The 24,591-nt window shown below is 38.2% G+C and overlaps 1 protein-coding gene across 3 annotated transcripts; it reads left to right on the top strand.

Moving 5' to 3' along the window:
- Nucleotides 1-1,197: 1,197 nt before the first annotated feature.
- Nucleotides 1,198-24,330, top strand: serp2 (stress-associated endoplasmic reticulum protein family member 2). 3 transcript variants are annotated; one of them, XM_043248028.1, is made up of 4 exons: nucleotides 1,198-1,318; nucleotides 5,113-5,207; nucleotides 23,859-23,931; nucleotides 24,013-24,330. In XM_043248028.1, the coding sequence occupies exons 1-4, from the start codon at nucleotides 1,302-1,304 to the stop codon at nucleotides 24,104-24,106; spliced, it is 279 nt and encodes a 92-aa protein (XP_043103963.1). In that variant the 5' UTR covers nucleotides 1,198-1,301; the 3' UTR covers nucleotides 24,107-24,330. The 3 variants fall into 3 exon arrangements, with proteins under 3 accessions (XP_043103963.1, XP_043103962.1, XP_043103964.1); XM_043248027.1 differs by lacking the exon at nucleotides 1,198-1,318 and adding an exon at nucleotides 3,627-4,224; XM_043248029.1 differs by lacking the exons at nucleotides 1,198-1,318; nucleotides 5,113-5,207 and adding an exon at nucleotides 19,836-22,711.
- The last annotated feature ends 261 nt before the right edge of the window (nucleotides 24,331-24,591 follow it).

Genomic DNA, 24,591 nt, shown 5'->3' with positions numbered 1-24,591 from the left:
TGTGCACAGATAAGAAAAAGAGCCTGTTTAGCTTTAAAAGAACCATAAACGGCACCGACACCTACAGCGTCCCTGAATCCCCGAAACTACTGAAATACTGTCTTATTAAAGAAATGCTAATATGTAAATATTATCCGGCGCTTGAGGCTCAAGTTCTTTCGTGCATCATGAGCCACGAACCCCCACCCTCTCCACCCGCTCGCGTCTCATCTTTGATGTGGGCGGCTCGGTTTGCTTTGTCACGATTGCTCTGTGGATATAAAAACAACGGATCGCTCGAAATACATGTAGGTTTGGGGCGGGGACGTTCTGTGACTGTCCTTTTCTGATTTTTTTTTTTTTTTTTTTGCTGAATCATGTCTGCAATTATTACCTCGGGGGACATCCTACATAGAAAGATATAGCTAGCAAGAAAAAAAAAAAGAATCATCCGGTTTCATCCAGTATACGGCCCTTCTGTCATGCTTTCTGTGGTTTAATGTCTCCCTCCCACATCTTACGGCATGATGATATTTTACTGATGCTGTCTCTAATGTTTTTACTCTATATGACTCACGCACAAGTCAGACAGCTAAAAGGAGAACCACCTTCACGCTGAATTCTGAAGAAAACGGTGCTTCCCCTTGCGAACCTTTTTTTGGAGCGGTTACCCGGGTGTCATGATTCAGCTGAGTTAAGTGTCCATTAGCACATTCATAGGCAGTCAGTAGGGTCTTGTAGGTGGTGGCTTTTTGCACATTATTTGAGATATCCTTCTTCTAAATCTTGCTTGATGTTTCTTCTTTTTTGCCTCTTCATGAGACGGCATATAGTGGAATGAAATCTGAGGTGTAATGTGATTCTGCAAAATGAGCACCGCTGCTTCAGCGCAGGTTCAAGGGGCCATCTAAAGGTCCAGCATTTTTGCCTGTTAAAAACGTCAGGCAAAAATGACATCTCTCATACTTTTCCGCACCTTGGCAGTCAATGGGACAGTCACAAGCATCCTGGTGTTCATCCAAAAATATCTCAAACTGTGTTCCGAGGACACGTGTCTGTTAGCCGGGTCAGAGGAGGATCCGAGCCCGAGGGTGATCCTGGAGCAGGTCTGCAGTGCAGAACAGCATTGGCTGAAGTGCAGTATATGGATCGCACACGTTCCCGCTGACGCTGCAGCTTTCTCTCACCTGCAGATGCAGGCCTGCTGATGGAGGAGTTTACAGAGAGACGGACACATTCCTGGCAGCATCCACCCACTGCTATCAGCACAGAGCCATCAATCCCGGCTTCTGCCTCTATCGCTCTGAATACACTCCACCAACATGCACTACGGCAGAAAGTAATCAAAGAAATTATTATTATACATTAAATTGAGCAACAGTAATAACATTTTTATATATATATATATAATATATATATATATATATATATATATATATATATCATATATATATATATTCATTCATTGGCTAAATATCACTAAATATCACCTATAATAATTGTTAAAAATATATAAAAGAAAAGTAACCTCCACTAAGTTGTTAAAGTAGCCCAATTCCATGAGATAACCCCAGACTTGGCAACACTGAAAATAGTCCTGTTCCCATCTTCAGGTTTGTGTTCACTGCAATAAAAATGCATTTTAGTATTGCTTTCCTGTAATATAAACAAGATGCATTTACTTTCGAAAAATTTTAATGAAGTAATTTTTCTTACTTCACCGGCAAATATTTGAAAAGAAGGCATCTGACATAATTTACAGAGATTTATGCTTTAAATAATAATAATAAAAGCTATATAGGGGTTAAGAAATCAAGATAAATCCTTTGATCATCCGCGGGGGTTTTGGCAGTGTTGCGTGACGTATGTTTCTGGCCTAAAGCTGCTCTTCTGCATCTCTGCAGTCTACTGAGAAGCACGATTGCTTTAATCATGTAAAGAGGCATTATTGACCCTCCACTGACCTTCACCCTCTCTCTGTTTTTGAAACACGATGCCCTCTCTTCTCTAATCTCTCCGTTCGGTCTGGCCTCTGGACAGTTTAAAGCGTCTCGTCTCTGTTATCGTGCTACAATTAAAACTAGCGCGGGCCTTTGATCTTTTGATTTAAACGGCCTGTGTCTTCTTGTTACAGTTTCCTCCTGTGGCTGCTTAACTTCAGTAATGCTGTAGTAATGCTGAGTAATGCTGAGTGTCCCCTCGTCTTGGGCGGCAGAGACGGCTCAGCAGGTTTCGTCTGAACTCACGGGAGGTACAGATTTAATAAGAGCCTCGCATTACTGTTTCTCGGTGCCAAGAGATCAGCCGCAGTGCCCGGCTGCCAGCTGACCCACTGCTCCACATCCTTCACGTTTATCAGTCAACTCCAGTGATAAACACATTAATGTGATTGAGTTCCCCGTCCAGAGGGGAAGAAGTCCTTCAGTGTCTGTGAGACACCTTTAATGAGTCCCAATTGTGTTAATGGCATCGCTAATGGACTGCAGGCTTCGTTAAATCCAGCCGGTGTCGTAATGCACAGCGATATCCAGAGTTAATAAGAGCACATTTCCGACGTCTATCATGGTGAAGAAGTGTGGGAAACGCTTTTGTTATATTCAATAGGATTGGCATGAATTACCCTTTTGCCTTTGTTGGTGTGTTCAGATGCATTCAGGTTGATTCAGGCATGCCACGTAATATTGTGACCGGTTAAAATAAGATGTTAGATGTTGCCGTATGAAGTACATTTGGGGTTGTTTATACTTCAGGTGCAGTTGATGTGTTAAGCAGCTCTATTTAAATCTGGTGTGCCAGTAATGACGGTGAGAAACTTCCTTTCTCTCTGTGGCTGGGTTATTTCAGATGTCTCCTTTCTTCTGAATGGCATTGTCATGATCAGCTGCTTCAATGCTTTCAATTCTTCAACGCAGTCCAGATACACAGCACTGAGAAATAATTAGCAAATGTATTGTTAATGTACATATGTTAATGAAATATCAGTGCTGATAGATTCAATAGCAATAGTGCGACGTTTATAATAAGCACTGCTTAGTAATAATAATGTATATTTAGTTTTATGTATTCGTAATAATTTTAAAATACCAATTATTGCATAAAAATAATTATTATTATAAATGCATAACAACAACAATAATGTATTTTTAGTTTTATGAGTTTATATTAATTATTGCACAATTCTAACAATTATTGCACAATAATAATAACAACAACTGCATTTTAGTTTCATGTATTTATAATATTTTTTGCACAATAATACAATTATTGCATAATAAAAAAATAAGAATGTATTTTTAAGGGGAAATAATGTATTTCTAATAATTATTGCACAATAATAAGTCTTGCATAACAACTATAATGATAATAATATTTGTTAATGTTGACTGCATCACGTGTCATGGATTTTTGATCTGGATTTAAAAAAAAATTGAAATACCTTATATAAATGACTCAATGACATTTTTTAAAAATAATAATAAAGTACAAAATAATGAAAAAAGTTATTAATAAACTTATTGTCAAGAATTTGACAGTATTAATATACAACAAAATTATAGCTTTTCAATATGAGCTTTGTTCAAGTATATATTTGTTTGTCACATTGTTCATGTTTTTTTTTTCCCCTCAATAAATAAAAAGTTAAAATACTGCAATATCATTGAATCCAATCTAAAGTGAAGAGAAGAATCAGTTCTATCCCGGCGAGGTAAATAAATCAAAGACTCTTTGTTTGTACCCTTTTTAATCTCTAATGAAAACATCCTTGAAAGACTTCTTTGGAATCTGTCAGAAACCGGTCTGATCTGGTTAGCCGCGTCTTGACAGGAAGCGAGCAGGGCAGAGGCAGCCAGCTGTTTTGAAGGCGGTATGTTTTTGTTTAGTTTTTCCTGGCGAGGCTGAAGGAAGTGCCAGTTGTACTCAGGTGATCTCAGCAGCTGGGCTGAATACGCCGTCTGTTATCCGCGAGCCTCTGAATCCACGATGAGCGGGATGTTTTTATCCCCTAGCGTTTGGCAGATCCGCTCGCTCCCGGGGAAGGCTCTCTCAGGCCGACCCGTGTATACCTGCAGAGGCTCCCTCGAGACCGTCTGAGCCCTGGGTTCCTCGAGACGCCCTCGGCGGGCCTCCATCGCTGCTTTACAGCTGCCAGCCATTTGGCCAAATATTTTCCTCACATGCGGAGCGTATGCGAGTGTACATATGGACTGTGGGAAAAAAGCGGGGCCCGCGGAGGGAAAGAGAGAGGTGTGTTTGAGAGAAGAGATGTTTGCACAGGCCTGTTTGGTTTGGCTGGAGTCTGATCGATTGATTCCCCTCTCGTCGCCTGAGCTTCTTCCTTTCATTTCCTCCTAGCGGGGATAGGCTTGCACACTCGCTTCTTTTCAGGAAGCATTTGTGGCTTAGGTCTTTAACAGGCTCTGAAAACGCTTTCAGCGCTAGAGAGCCTAAGACAGCCGGCTCATTTAAAAAGCGTGTTTGTGATTTCGATTACTAAGATGAACAGGGTGCGTTCCGCTGAATAGCAGCGCTGAAGTTTACGCTAGCGTCACCTCACAGGAAGCGGGCAGGGGAGTTTTATTTACTCGTCATTGTGGCCCACCTGAGGTTATGAAAAGAGAGAGCATTTCGGCGCTGAAAAACCATGCAGAGTAATCAAATAGGTCGGTTCAAATTGATAAAACAAACTTTAATTCAGCTGGAGGTGCACCAAAATGTTCATTTGTCTTCCTGCTGTAACAAGATTATTTATTAACTAAATTTAGGGTATTTTTGCATTTTTCGATTAATACACAACATGTACATTGACAAAATCATGACTTAATTTTTTTCTAAAGGTTTATGCTCAAATGTGTCATTTTTAGTGAATTACAATTGCACACCGTCACGTCCACACACACACACACACACACACACACACACACACACACACACACACAGAGAGAAGACTGTTTTAAACTTTGATGTTTATTAAGGGCATACACACAACACAGGTGAAATGGGCAAATGACGTGTGCAACACATGTATATCTTCCAGCACGGGTGATCGAGAAAGTTCACTTTTACACGAGTTACACTTCTTACTTGAGTTCCAGCACAAGTAAGATCTCAACACAGGTGTTGCTTTGTCCACAGGTACACAGCGGCTGTCCTCCTCGGAGCGCAGGGAGAAAAAGACGCCGGGACGATGAGGAGAGGAAACGGTGTCCATGTGACTTTGGTACCAGCCGGTGAGTGAATAAGTAGGGTGTGTTGATTGCGGGGGCAGGAGTAAGTAGTTAAAACTCAGGAAGAGGGCTCACGGGGGCGGTCCGTTCGGGATTGAGTGGGCGGAGACTGATCTTGGTGTTTGGGACTGAGGGAAAGTGCAGTAGGTGTGACATACACATGAATAAAACTAAAATACTTTTTAAAATAATAAGAATAATTATTAATAGTAGCAGTATTTATGTATTAACAATGATCATCATTTTTACCACATTTTTAAGAGAAATATAAAAATATACCCATGCATATTTGTATGGACTGTTTTTTATATTAGTAGTACTATAACTATTTAAAAATATATATTTTAGCAATAATTATTTTAACAATTACTTAACAAATCATTTTACTACATGTTTTTATTTATGCATTAATTTAATATATAATTTTGTTTTTGTTAAATTTATGAGCTGGAATAGACAACAACAACAATAATAATAATAATAATAATAAAGTATTTACAATGATCCCTATTTTACCACATTTATTTGACAGATATAAATATATACTTATGTATACATTTCTTTACATAACAGGAGATTTTTTACTTATTATTATTATTATTATTATTAACAACAACAATAATAATGTTATTTTTTATTAATATTTAATCAACAAATTTTTGTACTGCATTTATATCATTTACTTGTTTCATGTTTTGTTAAATTGAGTTGGACAGTGAAGTAAAAAGCCATCAAAAAATGTCCAGCATACATGTAAACACCTTCGTTGTTATTTATTCGTTGTTAATCCCATGATGCACCTCACTAAGCTGGAATCTAGACAGACAAGTTCAAATAGAGATACTGTCATTAGGTTTGGTTCAAAAATGAGCATTTCTGCTGTTTTGCCTTTTGCCTTTCAAATAATACAAAATAACAACGAATGAATAAAAAACACTTTAGACTGGTAGTATATACAGATACACCTGGATGTGTAATAAACATGCGTCTGAAAGCGTGGTCGTATCTATTATGTTCACACACAAGCGTCTAATGTTGTCACACTGGAAATCCCTAATCTGCGTGACTCAGGAGTTGCCTGTGGCGTCCCAAATGATGAGAAATGCAAACACGGCTTATGTGACGCAGTCGGTCCAGGCCAGGCTCAGATCGTCCCGAACTTGTGTCCGAAAGCTTCTTAGAAATGATGTGCGCCGAACACAGGGTAATCTTTATATTGTGAGTGACTACCACGGACACCTTGAATCCCCATGAGTAGTACCGGGAAGATTCACTCGATCCGTACTCATGAATAGCTGATGCAGGCTAACGGTTACGTAAGCTTCTAAAGACTTAGGGACGGTCTCGGACCTCTCTAACCTTTACGCTGCCCGCATGAGGCACGCTTTGAGTCTAGAGCCCCGAGGTGCTTTCCAAAACAAACGGATCGCTGTCGGCAGGAATGTGGCCCGGAAGATGAAATCGTGTGGATTGAAGCATCATGGCTTCCCTCGTAACGCTCTCAGATCGGTGACGGAGTCCGGTGACAAAACAAACACAATCCCACAAAGACCTCAGCCTGCGTGTTTGCTCTGAGCTCTGATACACCGCTGAATAACTCTGGCCTGACATAACACGGCTTCACCGCTGCTTGCGTGACAAAGTGCCTATTGTGTGTCAAACTGAAACTATCAGGTTCAGCGGCTCGGGCTGAGCGTGGACTGAACACGCACAGACCTTCATCCTGTAAACACACAACTGGAGATAAAGGGCTGGAGAACATGGTAACGCTTTGTTTTACAGTTAGACCTATTACTTGCTTATCAGCATGCATATTAGCCCTATATTAATGCCTTATTCCAGATCTTTAATCCTGCCCAGTACCTAAACTTAACAACTACCTTATTAACTATTAATAAGCAGCGTATAAGAACTTATTGAGGGAAAAGTCGTAGTTAATAGTTAACAAGTGTTACCTATTCTAAAGTGTTATATTATTATTAGTGCTTATAACAATTAATCACATCCAAAATAAAAGATTTTGTGTATATAATATATGAGTGTGTACTGGGTATAGTTATTATGTGTATATAAACACACACACATGCATGTATACATTTAAGAAAAACTTTATATCGAGGTGTTAAATGTATTTATTTCTAATGTAAATTATATGAATATAAATACAGACATGTAAATATTTTCAAAATGTAAACTGTACGTGTGTGCTAATATGCATAATAAATAGACACAGAACACACGATTATATTATGCAAAGAAAAACCTTTATAATGTAATGTACTTTATTTTCATGCACTAATTTTGTACTTAATACAGTAAAAATGATTCTGTAGTAGACCTACTTCTTAAGATGAAGATCATCTATGTGTACTCAGCTGTGTTATTTTGGGACAGCATAAATGTATGTACTTTAATATGCTTTTAACACACTAGCTGTGTTAAATATATTTTTATTTACCATTTGTAACACACTTGAACTCATTTTTCATACACTAGTACACTGAAGTGTTTTTGGGTATCTCATATTTGTCACTCAATTCAGAAAATGCTTAGAATGGACAGAAAACACTATATTTTCACAATTCTTGGGGCAGTAAAATGTATATAATCAAGAAAACTATATTTGAAAACTTAAAAGTGAATTAAAAGTGTTGTTCCCGATCCAGGTTTCAATGAATAATCAAACCCAAAAAGCTGTCCCTGAGGCGGCATGTTTGTACCTAAAAGGTCCATTTAGATACCTTAAAGATACATATCAGTGCTTTAAGTGGACATATTTGAACCTAATAGGTACAAAAGTGTACCTTTTCAAAAGGTACCACCCCACTGACAACTTTTGTACCTTTATTTCTAAGAGTGTATTAACAAATGTATAAATAGCTGTTTATTAGCATGCCTATTATTAGTACATATAAAGTACATATTCCACAATAAATTAGCATACCTACACTAAACCATTACCTAACTGTTAATAAGCAGCAATAAGAGCCTGAAATCCAGTATGACCAAATCAGAACAGGATTGCTAAAAACACCGAAATCTGTATTTTCTGACCGCTCCTCTGCACTGATGTGGCGCTCTTCTCTGAGCTTTGAGCAGCCTTTTTTGTAAACACATCTGTACTAGCTAACATGATCGCTATAATAGGAGTCTTGAGCAATCACACCTGCAGCTCTAGTGTCTGCAAACAGCAGAAAAGCAGCCTGTCAGTCGTGTATCGGACTGAGATGAGCTCACTAGGAGAGAATGTAAACGGCTGTTGACTTTCACCTGAATTTCTGCCCTGTCCCACACGTGAGGAACTCTTCTCTAGCACTTCTATGAGGAATCCCGTCGCAAACATTACATCATTCCTGACAGCCAGCAGCTCGGATACTCGCGGAGGAGGTCCGAGAAGCACTCAGCTGTGTGTGTTCAGGATTTGGCACGAGGGGACAGAATGTTAAGCCGCCGCACAGACACATAGACTAAAATCAGTAAAACACACTCGGGCTGTCCCGTACATTCCTGCTTCTTCAGAGTGCGCTGCTATCACGTTACTTTTTGAAGCGAGAACTATTAGATTTCAACATAGCATGAAAAGTAGCTACTTTTTAAGTGCAATTATATCAAATATCTGCAATGCTGCAAAAACAAAGTGATTTATGGCCCGGCCTACCCCTGAGAGTTTGATCTCGTCAGCTCATTTAATGAATGAAATCGATCAACAATGTAATTTGCGTGTGGTATAATCTACTCAACTGATATTATATGAAATTTAAGTAAAAATATTTTAAGAAGTTTTATTGAGCTTATATTACGTTCTGTTATAAAAAATTTGTGCTATTGCTACAACATTCTGTGAATAAATAAATATATTATTATTAACAATAATAATTAGTCGGCTCTTACACTGTGTGTGTTTGATTTTGTTTTTTAATTTTTTCTAGCTCAACCTACTACTGTTAGTAATATTATTGAAAAAGAAATATCAGAAATATAATTTGATCAATAACTACAAAACAACATACCAAACTACTGAGTAACAGTTTCATTTGGCTATTCTGTAGGCCTCTTATTTGTAAATGTTGAATTGATTTATTAGTTTTATATTAAATTTATAAAAAAATAATAATATTTATGTGTGTGTGTGTGTGTATGTGTGTATATGTGTGTATATATATATATATATATATATATATATATATATTCATTCTAATGCACACAATTTTATTATATATTAAAATAAATAAAAATAAATGTTATAAATATTTAAAAATAAATATTTTCTATTTTAGATTATTTAAAATTTGCTTTAATTGATTTATTAATTCACCAACTAACAAAGTCTAAATCTAGAAATAAAACAGTTCAAATAATCTTTATTTTTTAGCTCTGAATATTAAGCCCTTCCTTCCATTGACCGCTTGCTGAAAAACAAAAACAAGCTTTATTTATAGCTTCAAAGTTTGTACCCTATTTATGGAAAGTGTCCTCCCTTGTACTGATGTGTATTGAAAGAGCAGGCAGCCCCAAACAGAGCGTGTTTTTGTCACTCCACCTCTCAGTGTTTTGTCAGAGCACAGTTATCCTCCAGACTGCAGTTTACTTGAAGCTCACTCAGCAGTCAGGGAACTCCAGCTCCACACCCACAAATCCAAATAAAGTCTGAAAGCCGTCTGCGAGCGGCTTCACCTGGCGACCGTGACATCACGAGGCTGACGTGTCTTCCTAGAAAGATAAGGTCACCATGGCACATGTTTTCAAAACAGCACGGCTGGAGTTTCGTATGAAACCGCAGCTCTGGGAGCAGCCAGGCATGGAGACTGTTTGTTTTTAATAGGCAGGGCTGCAGAGAAACCCGACTAATTGCCTCGAGTCTCAGAAAGCATCGCTGAGCTTTTGCTGCTCTCTCACTCAAAACGTTGTCTTGAAGTGACCCGCTTTCAGCTCACGCTTCTCAACTTTGGTGTGGCTGGGTTTGGTTTGTAAAGACCCGGCTGAGGAGAGCTGACTTGAAGGAAAGTTGATTGTTGTTGACTTTGGCGAGTCGAGACCAGCTGGGCTTCGTTGAAAATAATCGAATGGCTGTGGAGCCGCTGAAAGGCGGCAGTTTTGGCGTGTTTATCCACATAAAATGTCCTTTGATTGTGGTGAGGGTGTGAGGGAAAACCAAGCGTGTAAATATTGGTATTCGCGCACTGGAATATGTCATTTGAGCTGGTTAAGTTGTGCCGGCGAGCTTCTGTTCGGTCGTCTGTCATGGTGTGTGTGTTTTTTTTGTGACACAAATTTGGGGCATGACACGGGTATTACAAGGAGAAGGTGACTTACCTCCTTGTCCCCACTTTTCAAAACGATTAGAAATCATAAAAATGTCTGTAGTATAAAAACCATTACGCTTGTGAGGAGTCCCCACAATTCAAAACAGGCGTGTGTGTGTGTGTGTGTGTGTGTGTGCGCGAGAGTCGTTGAACAGAACAAACACATGCACACACTCGTACAGTCAGAGCAGCTCTGTCGTGACTGCGTGCCGATGAGGATGAGTGAGTGTGTGTGTGTGTGTGTGGTTTAATATTCAGGACGAGTGTAAATCAGCTGCACATCACAGACATTGCTCTGCAGTCATTAGAGAAACAACAGACCCATTCACAGCAGAACTACATGAGACCGCATCCCTTCTGACGAGGAACATCTAACAGTATTCAACAATATTATGTTTGTTCTATCTATATATCTATATATAATTCATTGTTTTTCATTTATTTTTCTCTTTTAATTATATATACATTTATATTTAATATCTTACTTTCTGTGATTTCCATGAAGCATATGGTATGTTCCTAAAATATTCTTTTCCCAAACCAGAACATGTAGTTAAGTTTCACATTGTTTCCATATTTGTGGCTCTTATGATGCTTTGAATACGAATCAACACAACCTAAGTTGGCCTAAGTTGTCAGAACGTCCTTCTCTCAAGTGCTTTTTATTCTTAGTTTTATTCAGGTTAATGCCAGTTTTGCATGGCATTAATCCACATTTTCCTTTGCGCGTGACCATGTGGAGGTCCAGCCCGCGTGACGTGATGTTTGCTTTCATTTCCATTTTACCAGAGGAATCCGTATCCTCCATCTTTCTGCGTTCGTATCCCTCTCGTATGACCTGTTCTCTGCCGTTGGGAGGTTTTCCCGGGTCAGCCGCTGTGGTGCTCCTTTGCTCTCGAGCGCTGTCCCTGTGTGTAAAGGGTTGATGGCTTAAACGGAGCGGGTGTGCTCAAATAGTTTTGTGTGGGCAGCAGCATAAACAATATGGCCAGTGGCAAGCTTACAGAAGCACTACAAGTGTTTGACAAAGAAGAAAATGGCAGCGTTAAGCGCATGCGGGGCTTGAAACAATACGGGCTGAGTAACACGGCTGAACCCCGGCAGACCCTCCTCCATCCAAAACAACTACACCCGGGCTTAAAAATGAAGTAATCCCAAGATCTGCTAGCAGTTATTAAATCTACAAGACACTCCCTCAGCTATATCCACTAAGAAACACCCAGGTATGTTGTATTGTCTGGTTGCAACGGAGTTCACTGCAAAAATATCTTTCAAAGATGGCTTTCAATGTCCTTCTTTAAGTGAACATATCTTGATTTTACTTTTTTTAAAACTTATGTTTATTAAAAAAAAACCAAAAAAGATTTTGTTTGCCAAGCATAAAATAAAATATTCTTTTTTTTAGATATATTGATCAATAGTGTTTTATGTTTAAATTATTAAGAATAATAATTTTAAAAAAGCAATGACCTGAAAACATTTTCTATGAACAAATTAACATTTATTTAGATGTTTTTGGGAGAGGTTATTTAAAAAAATCTCATTGTGTGATAAAACTGTCTTCATATAAAATTTTTGGAAAATAAGAGTAAAGAAACATTATTGTGTGGCATAATCATTTAGTATTGTTATTATAGATTCAAACCAATATGCAGCAGAAAAAAAGTAAATAAAGGAAATTATGTTGGCAGAACCCATTATGCATTAATTATTATTGAAATAATGCAACAATAATGTAATATTTTTCTTAAAAAATCATATTTATATACAGTATAACAACATTTTTACCTTTAAAAAAATATTTAAAACATATAAAACTTAAAATTAATATTTTATTCGCAATAGAAGAGAAATTTTTACAAATAAGACAAATTTTACACTTTTATCCACTATACTCTCATTTCAAATTTGATGACTGTTAGAGGTCTCAAAAAAGTTGGCACAGGGAGCAATGAAGGGCTGAAAAAGCAATAAATCATGCAACAAAAAAAACAGTGTTTCCTTTAAAAATAATTTAATATTAATATACATGTAATACAACCCAAACCCCGAAAATGTTGGGGCTTTTTTTAATGGGTTAAACGCCGAGCACACATTCCAAGTCACCATACCTGGCCATAAGTCACTTCACAAATAGGAAGCCATATGTGAAAAAGAGTAGTTAGAAATTCTTGTTGGAAATCCCAGATGCTGTGTCCTCCGGGTTAAAGAGGAGGAGACCTCCCAACATTTTTTTCAGCGTTCAGTTGAAAAGCCAGCATCTCTGATGTCTAGGGTTGCATAAGTGCATACGGTATGGAAAGACTGCATGTATTTAAGGGCACTATGAATGCTGAAAGATGTATATAAAGATTTTAGAGCAACATGCTCTCTCCAGGTAGGGCTGTACAACTAATCTAATTTCTAATGGATGCAACAATTACATAATTGTTCAAAGCTGTAACTAATCGTTCAAAATCCATTTATGTTATTCTATTTTTATTTTCATGTAAAAATATGCCACGCTTTTGCTTCAAGCAGTGGTATAAACATCATTCAATGTAAATTGCCTTGATCATAATTAATAATCGCAATTATAATAATCGTGCATGCAGCCCTACCTCCAGATGACGTCCTTTTCAGGAAAGGCCTTGAGTATTTCAGCAGAACAATGCAAAACTCCTCGTCCTGCAACTTCTGCAACAGCATTTTTTCATAGTAGAAGAGTCCTGCTGCTGTCCAGATCTTTCACCTGAAGACACATTTGCTCCATCATTAAATGAAAAATGTCGATGATGACCACAATCTCTTCAGCAGCTTCAAACCTATTTCAGGAAAGAATGGGACCAATCTTCAACACCAGAACTCCAGAAACCCATAACCTTGATGACCAGGTGTCTTCAAAAGAGAAGACAAACATGCCCCCCCTCCAACTATTTTGAGACTTGAAGCATATATATATATATATATATATATATTTAAAATTAAGATTACTATACTAAAATGGAATAACAACAACACCATATTCTTCATATTTTTCTTCTCCTAACCGAAGATATTTTACCTTAAAACACCTAAAGATCATTTTGCGGTGGCAGTGACGTTGTCTTTTACCTCTCATCATTATCTAACACAATGACCGCATGCTTTCCCTCACTGCAACATTAAATATTAATCCGTTACGCCACTGCTCCGCATTTTACTTTGCCCATAACTTGGACATTAGGATCGGACCAAAACACCTTCTTGGCTCCTGGGCCTCAAGCTTTTGGTGCTCTAATTTCCACATTACAAAACGATAAGAATGATAAGAATGAGTCCTTTTGTCAGATGCCATTGTGAAGGGCATTTTTAATGTTTTGGTCTGAGGCGTGTGGTATTGTGTTCCCTGTAAAGGTAACCCTTCAGGTTCCTGAAAGGTGTGACCGAGCGTTAGCGTGAGAACTCAACCGCATGCATTTCCAGATTCAGTTCAGTCAATCAATTATGAATGACCTTTGAGCAGAGCTCGGTCCTGTCGCCCGCTCTCAGACAACGGCCTGTGTGCAGCTCAACAAACCTCCCGTCAAATGCACGGAGGTACACCAGTTAACAGAGCTTGTTAACGGTAATAAATCTCCATGACCCCCTTCTATGTCTTCTGTTTATTCACTGTGGCAAACAGCAGACGGTCCGTGGGTGCTGCTTCACCTCAGAACATGTGGCAGAGAAAACAAGTACACTAATATATTAGTCCCTGGTATTCAGCATGTAGATGGTCAAAACAGTTAGAGACGGATGATCGTAGCATCTGGATATGGCTCGCGTCCGGCCTTAGCTGAGCCTGCCAAGTGGACTCCCAGACTAAACATCTGGAGGCTCCGAGGCATTCACTTGTCAGCCACAGATAAATTCCACTGCTCTGTGACAGCTGCAAAACAAATGCATTAAGGACAAATGAAGGCTTGAGGAAACCGGAACAAAGTGTAACACATGCACTCACACGCTGGGTTTTTCTGGGAAAGAGTAGGGAGACTGGGGACGGTTGCAACACTTTTTGTATTTCCTTCAGTTTCTCCGTTTTTTGTGGAAGGAGAAAATGTTAATGCATTAAGCCCACATCTGTCAGATAACTAGCCACGGTGCTGTAACATGCTTATATAAGATAATATATATGCAATTTAAGCTTGAACAGACAAACATCAAGCAATCATTTAACATTCCTTAAAATTGTAGATAAAAAAAAAACATATGCATAAACATAACAGCATATCGTAATCTCTTTATTTTTAACGTGAAAAATGTAAATGTGTTAAATTGTTGCATTCTTAAATTGGCCGTAGAAAGACAGACTAGTACAAGAGCAACTAACAACCAGTTTTTGGTTAATTAGATCTACAAAAGAATTGAACAACAAAATGTTTTTAATGAAAATCTAGACTGAAAATGTACTGAACACCTGAACAGAGCTGTGTGTGTGTGACAGAAAAAAAATAAAAAATACAGACTACATCAAGGCCTAGGTTAAGTGTATATACTTAGAAAGTAGGGATACCTGGATATTCAGATGTTAATCAATGAAATTATAATTGTATTACGTATTATTGTGATTTTGTGACTACTGCAACTTCCTCTGTCAGCCATGATACAAACCTGCTATATTAGCTAGAGACAACAGCTTTAACATAGTAATGCCTATTAGAAGCTAAAAAAACACTCTGATTTTTAATTATATGAATGAATCACAAAAACCATTTAGACAGTAAGAGAAATTTTCTGAACTTTTATAACACACAAAGTATTTTTTTTCCTGAAGGAATGTTCCAATATGGCAGATTTTTTTTTCCGACTGGTTTAGAGGCTGACTGAGCATGTGCAGTATGACTGTATCTAGCTCAGTCCTGATTGGAGAAATAAGTCATGTTGCCATGTGCAAACAGCTCAAAATATATAGCACAGTTAAATGATTGACAAGACACAAAATGCATTTTATTTATTTTAATCTATTTGATCGCACAGTCACCTCCTGCACACAAACAACATTAGTCAGAAGCGCTGTTTCAGATTTGTTGTTTATTAATAAACCAAAATGCAGCCACCAAACACTTTATCTTAAAATGTCCATCATGTAAAAATCACCACACAGATTGTTTTCATCTGCATTTATCAGCCGCAGATCGTCGTATGATGAGATTGGTGGCTTAAGAATGAACCACACGTGAACTCTGTTGTAAGTTGACTTGTATCAAAAACTTTACAAGTATAGTGTCAATCTTCTACTTACTAACTCCTAAACTGCACTCATCTACTATGAGAGTTAGTACATATGTGGTTGTGAATGAATGAGAATTAGTTGGCATGTAGTTACAAAGTTAGTAATTGTTAAGTTAAAGTTAAAGTTACTAAAGTGATTATCAAAATAAAGAGAACTTTTCTTTTTAAAGGGTGCATTATATGGACACTTTAAACTGATCAAGACATTTAGAATGTTACAAGATTTTCAAATAAATTCTGTTTCTTTCAGCTTTCTGTTCATCAAAGAATCCACATAGATGAAATAAAACTGTCTCAAATACAAATGTTAAGTAACACAACTTTGAGCATTGATTATAATAAATGTATGTTGAGCTGCAAATTACAATGATTTCTGAAGTCAAGTGACACTAGATATGATAATTCAGTCAGACAATAGGAATAAATTTTTTAAAACATTAAATAATAAAATATATTTTAAATTGGAAACATTTCTCAGTGTTACCATTTTTACTGTATTTTGGATCAGATAAATGTAAGTTAAGCATAGGAGACATTTCATGCAATTCTGACTTTATATCTAGCAATTGCAAGTTTATATCTCACAATTCTGAGAAAAAAAGTTACTGTGAGATTAAAAAGTTGGAATAATTTTTAGTGTGTTTTAGTTTTAAAATGGCATTTTAGAATAAAAAAGGATCCTCATTTGCACCGGTGTTTCCGCTGCTCGTCAGAAACAATCTCCGTTTACTACAGCATTTGAGATTGTGCAAAAATTTTTGTTTACTATTTAAACTTGTGAATTAGTGTAATTGATCGTGTAGAAATTCTGAATCCTGAGCCAGAGAACCTGATTATCAGGCTTTACACACACACTCGTGGTGTGAAATTTATTATATTATTATTCTTTTATTTTTTACATTTTTCAAATGTTAAATGATAAACATAAAAGGTATGTTAACTTGTAATTACATAATTTCAATTATTTTATTCAGACCTTTGGAATATTAACTGAAGAAATACATGACACATTAACCGTGGTAAGCCTGCTGTGTCAGATGATTCCTCTAAATGATTAAAAACCTGTTTTCACTATCATTTGTATTATTAGTCACATTTAAAGATACACATTTACCTCTAATTATATAAACATTTCTATCCTTATTTAATCACGAATCCATAATTAAACATAAATCTATTTTTAATCAAATCATGTTAAATTGTGAATTTCAAGAATGATACAACTTTGGACGATTATTTATCCTTGTATTGTATTGCATTATATTTTGGAGTTTTGTCCTTCACCTTCAAATCCACGTAGTTTTGATTATAAAACTAACCATTAAAAATCATTTCACTTAAATATATTACTGTAAAAAATAGAGACAACAGCTATTTATGCATTTTATACAAGTAGTTTCTCACTGATTTATATTACACGCTTCGAAACGTACCTTCATTTTGTAATATTTTTTGCCTAAAAGTCTTTCACAACGGTTCCAATGAACACAATAAATAAAGCCAACCTCAAATCAAGGTTTTATATGTCATATTTTATGTTAAGGGAGCCAAATGTGAGACATTACTGCTCTTCAACCCGGCCAAACAGGTCACCTGTAATTTGACTGTCCCAGAGAGGCAGCCATGGCTCCGAAAACTCGAGACAGCACTGCTTTTTCTTTTTCTTTTTTTTTTCACAAAAAGCCGTACAGAGATGTAAAGCGTCTCTGATAGGCCCCTCTTGTTCAGTGTGCTCCTGGGGGATGCATCTACCGTGTCCGCTCAAAGCTGGCCAGACAAAGACCTGGGATGTGACTTTTCAGGAGGTGCGTTGGGGGTGAGAGGAAGTACTTTTCATCATGACCTACATATCTACTGCAGCTCTGTCTGAGACTAATACATGCGTGCCTGTAATTCATGAGCTGCTGGAGGGGGAGGGTGCATGACTCTGATCTTCATCTCAGTGCTTCTCAAATGCATTTGCTTCAGAAGACAGATTTCTCAGGCACGGCCGAATCAAAATACTGACTGTTTTGTTTCTAAGCGTCTCTGTGGTTTACAAGAGACCAGAGCGACGCACGCAGACAGACTGCATCAAATATAGCGTGCAAACCTTAAATGCCATGACAGCTGGCCACGTTCTTAGATTTGGTTTGACGATATTATTTGGCATATTTGATGTTTTTTTTTTTAAGGTAAATAAATGCATATTGGGATAGAAGGCACTGTAGTATTGTTTCTGCTAAATTATATCAAACCCTCTTGAAAAGTGCGTATAGAGAGTACGCCAAATCAAAACAAAAATAAGGCATTTTGCAATATTAAATAAAAAAAAAACGATGGATGGAAACACCATTTCTTAAAATGTGCATAAAAAAACGTATACGCACATTTGCGGAGGATAAACTTTTTATCCGATAAGAAAAAATGCGCATAAACTAAAGACAAAAGACGAGACCAAATAAATTCACTATGTGCATCGAATGTGACTTTGCGCTAGGAGACAGGAAAGCTGACTAACCAGCGGACTGATTTGATTCACAGCGTGATGTCCTGGTCATTCTCAAATGACCTAGTTTTCTTTGTGATATTTAGTGCCAGTGTAGCAGGAAGTTACTTGGAAATTTTATTTGCAAGTGTTGTATGCTATATTCCAGTTTCACGCAAGTTTAATTAGAAAAGTTGGATGGAAACATAATTCATTCTTAATTGCTAGCCAAATACAGTACCGGGTGATCTACAGAGCAAGTTTACTAGGTCAGGAAATCTATACGTATGGAGCTGCTTTTGGGACAAAATTCAACACCTTTGTTTTGTTTGTTTAGTTTTTTTATTACCCCCCACACATTCAGTCTTAAATTACATGCTACCTTTTATGTCTTTTTTGTATCTTAGAACTCACAGACCCCATTGAATTTTAATATATATACAAGGTGAGCAAGTGAAAAATTCTGTAGCACTTTAGAATAGGTAACACTTGTTAACTATTAACTACGACTTTTCCCTCATAAATTTGCTGCTTATTAATAGTTAGTAAGGTAGTTAAGTTTAGGTATTGGGTTTGATTAGAGATGTAGAATAAGGCATTAATAGGCGCTTACACTAATGGCAAATATTCTAGTCATGTGCATGCTAATAAACAACTGTGTAAGACATTTTACTTTATTTTTAAATTATTTATTATAGCTAAACTATGCTTTTAAATGATTGTTGATTGTTACAATGTAGAGGCATACAGAAAGACGGTTTATCGAGCCTATACAGACTCAGACTAAAGTACTGGTTCATACTTCTCAAACACTCTTTAAAATCCACCTACATTTTGTAGTACCACATCCATGTGATTAATATAAATTATCAGCCATACGTATGACTCAAGCAATCCATGATAATTACTTTGTGTCCCCTCCTGTTTTCCATACCTAAATATCATTCGCGGGAAGACACCGTCTGCCCCACAGAGGTTTAGTTGGAACATAATTGGACGAGTAATTTGGGGGTAAACAGATCTGAATCTAGGTCAGACATTTCCTCTCCCTCTTTTGGCTCAGGGAGTTAAAATGTAGCTGCACTGCATCGCAGGACAGTGTGCTTAAAAATAAATAAACGAGAGCTTTCTGTTTTCGCACGATGGTTAATATTTGAAAGAAACACAAATGGACGATCTTATAGCCATTTGTTCTGGCACCTGACACAGAGAGGCATTGTGCTGAGGACACACGAGGAAGAAAAGAGGATGCCCAGTCGCAAATTAAATGAATGCGGAGAGCGAACGCTCCAATTTGTATGTATAAATGCGTGTGGTGGAACGCTAAGGACTGAGGGGGGAAGAAACAGAAAGAAGTAGCATTTGAAGCTCAAACCGAGGAAGTAAAAGGTGAATGTTTGGGTTGAGGCTTTTAACCCTTCTAGCTGTGATCACATAACAGGCCTCTCTGTGTCCTCTTTTCTATTTAACCTTCACCAGTTCGAATCTAAAAGTCAGATCAGAATACGGTAAACACATCTACGGAATGCATCTGCCGTCCTTGAAATGAAAAGGCTTCTTATGAATGCTGCCTGCAGTCAGTGGTCAAATGTCCGCTGTATTGGTGTGCTATTTACAAGCAGGTTTTATGTTTTATGGATCGGTTTCTCCGTTAGTATGCATCTCAGTTCTCCAGTGTTGTGGTCACATTGAAAGGTAAAGCTTGAGTGGAATGCAGAAAGTCAACGCATGGCCATGAAGATCATTTGTGATATGTAAAATAACGGCTTCATCCCTAAAAAATAATCCACGTCCTGGAGGCTGAAAAACCGACAGCTAATGGAGCAATATTTCTTGCGTGAAAATGTTGTGTTGACGCTCAGAGGGTCTCTAATTAGCATATTAACGAATACATGCTTGTCAGAAGATCTCAAAAGAACGTCAGCCACAATGCGGCAGAGTTATATGCACGTGGCATGTTTCATGGCTGGACGAGTCTTGAATGCAGCAGAAATGGAAAGTGCACCGTGGTCCCGCATCACAACATGCGCTGTAATGTGAAATGTGAGCCTGAGCTCGCTGCTATGGCATTGAAGGTGTGTGCTGCTGTGCACAACCCCCTTGATGCAGTTGCTAAGCAACCCCTTTATCGTCTTGTAGGACCTGTGCCGATTGCTGAGGCAACCTCGTATCTGATTCACTGGCACCGACTCAAAAATACAGCAAAAATAGGGCATTAGTCACCTTGACAGTTGTGGGGAAACTCAGTGGGAAAACACTGAACTCCCTGAAGAATTACAAATAAATGGAAAGTCCTCTGCAACTTGAAGTTGAGAATACTAGATCTAGGCAGTAGACATACTAGACAAAGCATCGAGGCACTGGAAACATCAGCTTAAGATGGTAGCTGGATTTTTGGAACTGGATAACTATTAGATGATGTTTACAAACCAGTCAGTTATACTAGATCTAAATGTGTTTTTACAACATAGTAAGTGGTCAAACAACTAATGACTATCTAGCTAAAGACCAGCTATGAGCATATAACTAGATACATGTAAGGAAATTCCGTAATAATTGCAAAATAAATGCAATTGTAATATGTTACTGAGAAAACTGTGCATGCAATTAGTTACTTAAGAAAATGTTAACGAATACAAAGGGTATTGTACCTGAATATTTTCACAAACATTTAGCATTGATTGATTTCTTTCCCAAATTGTGTTAGGAGTTTAGGACACAGAATAGAACATGATTATTATCTTGTTATTATTATAGAATATGATTATAACATTGTAGCATGTAATTTAAATAGTTAAACTTCCCAACACTGGCAGTGACCATTCTGGAACAGCCAAAATCATATTGGACAAGCTAATAACCATCTTAGACCAGCAGAGGCCATCCTGGAACAGTTATAACACACTTGGACCAACTAATATCCATTCTGGAACAGCTATGGTCAGCTTGGTCCAGCTAGTGACCATTCAAAGCCATAGTCAGCTTGGTACAGCCAATCTTGGACCTGATAATGACCATTCTGGAACTTCTCTAACCAGCTTGGTCCAGCTAATGAAAAGCTTGGATTAGCTAATTACCTTTCTGGAACATCTATGCTCTGCTTGGACCAACTACTGACCATCCTGGAACATATATGGCCATCTAGGGGCAGCTGTAACCAGTTTAGACCAGCTACTGACCGTTCAGGAAAAGTTATGGCCATCTTGGGCAAACTATATCCTGTTTAGACCAGCTGGTGACCATTCTGGAAAAGCCATAGTCAACTTGGTTCAGCTGGTGACCATCTTGGACCTGATAATGACCATTCTGCAACTGCTCTAACCAGCCTGGTCCAGCTAATGAGCATCTTGGACCAGTTTGGATTAGCTAATTGCCTTTCTGGAACAGCTATGCTCAACTTGGACCAACTACTGACCATCCCTGAACACATATGGCCATCTAGGGCCAGCTATAACCAGTTTAGACCAGCTGCTGACCATCGAGGAAAAGTTATGGTCAGCTATAACCAGTTTAGACCAGCTACTGACCATCGAGGAAAGGTTATGGTTAGCTATAACCAGTTTAGACCAGCTACTGACCATCTTAACCAGTTTGGACCAGCTACTGACCATCGAGGAAAAGTTATGGCCAACTATAACCAGTTTAGACCAGCTACTGACCATCGAGGAAAGGTTATGGTTAGTTATAACCAGTTTAGACCAGCTACTGACCATCTTAACCAGTTTAGACCAGCTACTGACCATCGAGGAAAAGTTATGGCCAACTATAACCAGTTTAGACCATCTACTGACCATTCTGCAACAGCTACGACCAGCTTGGTCCAGCTACTGACTATCTCAAACCAACTAATAACTATTAATAACCACACATGCTATGATGACCAGCTTCAGCCAACTAGTGACCAGTTAAGACCTGCTAGCGACCAATAACACTACCAATAAACTGGATAGCCGTTTCGTATCAGTGCATGGACTATATAGTTAATGATTTGGACCAGCTAATAAACAGGAAGAATGGAACTAACATGTTCCAAAACAACTACCAGTTTCAGCCGGATTAACCAACAGGGAATAGCGTGTTTATTTAATTTCATATCGTTTATTATATTATCAAATCGCTAAATACTCATCGGCCCCGTGGTTTAATACGCCATTGCGAGGTTTTAAATAATACGTAAATACAAAAATATGACCAAGCACTAAAAATACGAGTAATTGAACGGAGCTGGGAGATGGAGCAGAGCTAAATAGGGAGCGCGTCCCTCTAGACGTTGTTAGGCTACATGGAGGCGCACTTCCGTCCCGCATAATTCGGTTTAGGGGAGCAGGTGCAGGGAAGGGGACTGAAGCGTCACCTCACGTCAAGCAATATACTTGATTTACAGTAGCGTTTATTTTAAACCCCGTGCGCTGGGTCGGAAGATGGTAGCAAAACAAAGAATCCGTATGGCAAACGAGAAGCACAGCAAAAACATCACTCAGAGGGGGAACGTGGCGAAGACCCTGGTAAGACCGCCGTTTGTCGTTGCGTGTAAGAGAAAGGATGTCGCCGCTTCGCTGCTCGTGCGTGATTTCGGGCTCATTTCGAAGCCGTCGTCGGTTCATCATCGTACGAGGCGAGCGCGAGTCCTAATTCTGTTCGGTATCGGGGATCATCCGAAATCGGGCTTAATTCGCAAGCGACGTAAACGCGCTATTGTTTTACATAATCGCAATCTGCTCGGTAAGCTTTATGGGCGCACGAGCACGACGTAAAGCAGATTTAGTTAACGTTGACGCCTAGATTGTTGCCATGGCCACGGTTACGAGCTGATGACAGACGCGCTTAACTAGCGATCTGACCACCGCTGACCCTCCCTAGTGAAGGTGCAGTTGAAGTGGGTCACCGCATCTGACACACGATGAAAGCACTGTGTTTGTGTTTAACGGGTTAATGCATGACGAAGATGGCATGATGAAAATAGTATGTTGCTAATAACGTCCAGAATATATATGAATTTCTTTTCCCTCAAATTTTGTATGTATGCGAATTTTATAATAGATAAATGTGCAGTTAATTCTCGGGTTCCTCTTCCCAGATTTGTCACTACTGTAACTGTATATATATATATTTTTTTTTTTTTTTTTAAGGCTGCACCGACCTGTTAAGGGTTTGTTTACATTCACATTGTGAAGTTTTTAGAAGCTAAATCCCTTACAATTATCAATATTTCACATTTTGAGTGCAGTCTTTGTAAAAGCCATGAAGTTAAGGAATCTGTGAATCCTAACACATTTGTGGTTTATAGGGAGTCTCTGTAGGTGTAATGGTTCTTATACTGTACTTAAAAATAGTTTTCTGTCACCGTAAACATTTAAAGTTACCCTTCACAGGAAACTTTGTGCAAAAAAAAAAAAAAAAAAAAAAAAAAATGCAAGATCATGATTATGTGCTCATGAATCAAATCACCTTCTCCTCATAATACAGCATCCCTTGAACACACACAAATGTAAATCTATTTTTTTGTGTATAGACAAACACAACACGGGAAAAAGTGTCCAGGTGTTTGTGGTTCTTTGAGTTAGCGTGACACTATGTAGACTTCCGTGTCATGTGTAAACAGACTCATCTCTAGACGTTCCTACCATGTTTTGTTGACTTTCACTGTTCCAGCGGCCGCAGGAGGAGAAGTATCCGGTGGGGCCATGGCTTTTGGCACTCTTCGTGTTTGTCGTCTGTGGCTCAGGTAACATCATCAAGTCTGTATTTTATATAATGCACGGTTTGTCGATCGCTATTAAGCTTCCCTGGTTTTTCGTTTCCCCAGCCATCTTTCAGATAATTCAAAGTATCCGGATGGGAATGTGAGCGAGACTTGGGCTGACTGGACACAATCAGAAGGACAGAGGCTTGTATGCTGAGCTGGATCTAGTGTACAACACCACATGACATTGTCACACATGTTTACAGTGCCCCCGGACGAAGAGAGCGCGCGCTTTTCTACAAAACCATTGTCGTCGTCGACGCATCTTATCATTTTTGTCATATTTATTTGTGATTGATGATTGCCGTGATCTATTTCTCTATTTAATAGTGTTTGCGTGAGCCTTTTTCAAATAAACGTCAAACACATTTGGATAACGAGTTCGATGCATTTGCTTTTTCAAAAAACAATTTTTTTAGGTTTTGTGAACATTAAACGTCTACGTGTTATCCGCTCCATAGTGGCCTTAGCACTAATTTTACTACAATCAGAAAGCTTTTTTGAAATGTATGGGTCAACTGAGTTTTAATATGCAACCTTTGAGTCTTGATCCTCGTTCGCTGAACAGTTATTTCGATTTTTAGTCACAATGGATTAGTTTAGAGTCAATTATGAACGGTTATGAAGACCAACAGAATCCAG

This window comes from Puntigrus tetrazona, chromosome 9 (genome assembly GCF_018831695.1).
Source record: "Puntigrus tetrazona isolate hp1 chromosome 9, ASM1883169v1, whole genome shotgun sequence".
NCBI classification, from domain to species: Eukaryota; Metazoa; Chordata; class Actinopteri; order Cypriniformes; family Cyprinidae; genus Puntigrus; species Puntigrus tetrazona.
Note: the sequence above shows the minus strand (reverse complement) of the source record. Positions and strands in the feature narration are given on the sequence as shown.

Bases quoted from the DNA above. Each gene is read 5' to 3' on its own strand.
- serp2 (XM_043248027.1), top strand. From the start codon at position 4,166: ATGCGAGTGTACATATGGACTGTGGGAAAAAAGCGGGGCCCGCGGAGG. The intron at 4,225-5,112 runs GTGTGTTTGAGA...CTTTGTCCACAG, and splicing joins CCGCGGAGGGAAAGAGAGAG to GTACACAGCGGCTGTCCTCC. The intron at 5,208-23,858 runs GTGAGTGAATAA...TCACTGTTCCAG, and splicing joins TGTGACTTTGGTACCAGCCG to CGGCCGCAGGAGGAGAAGTA.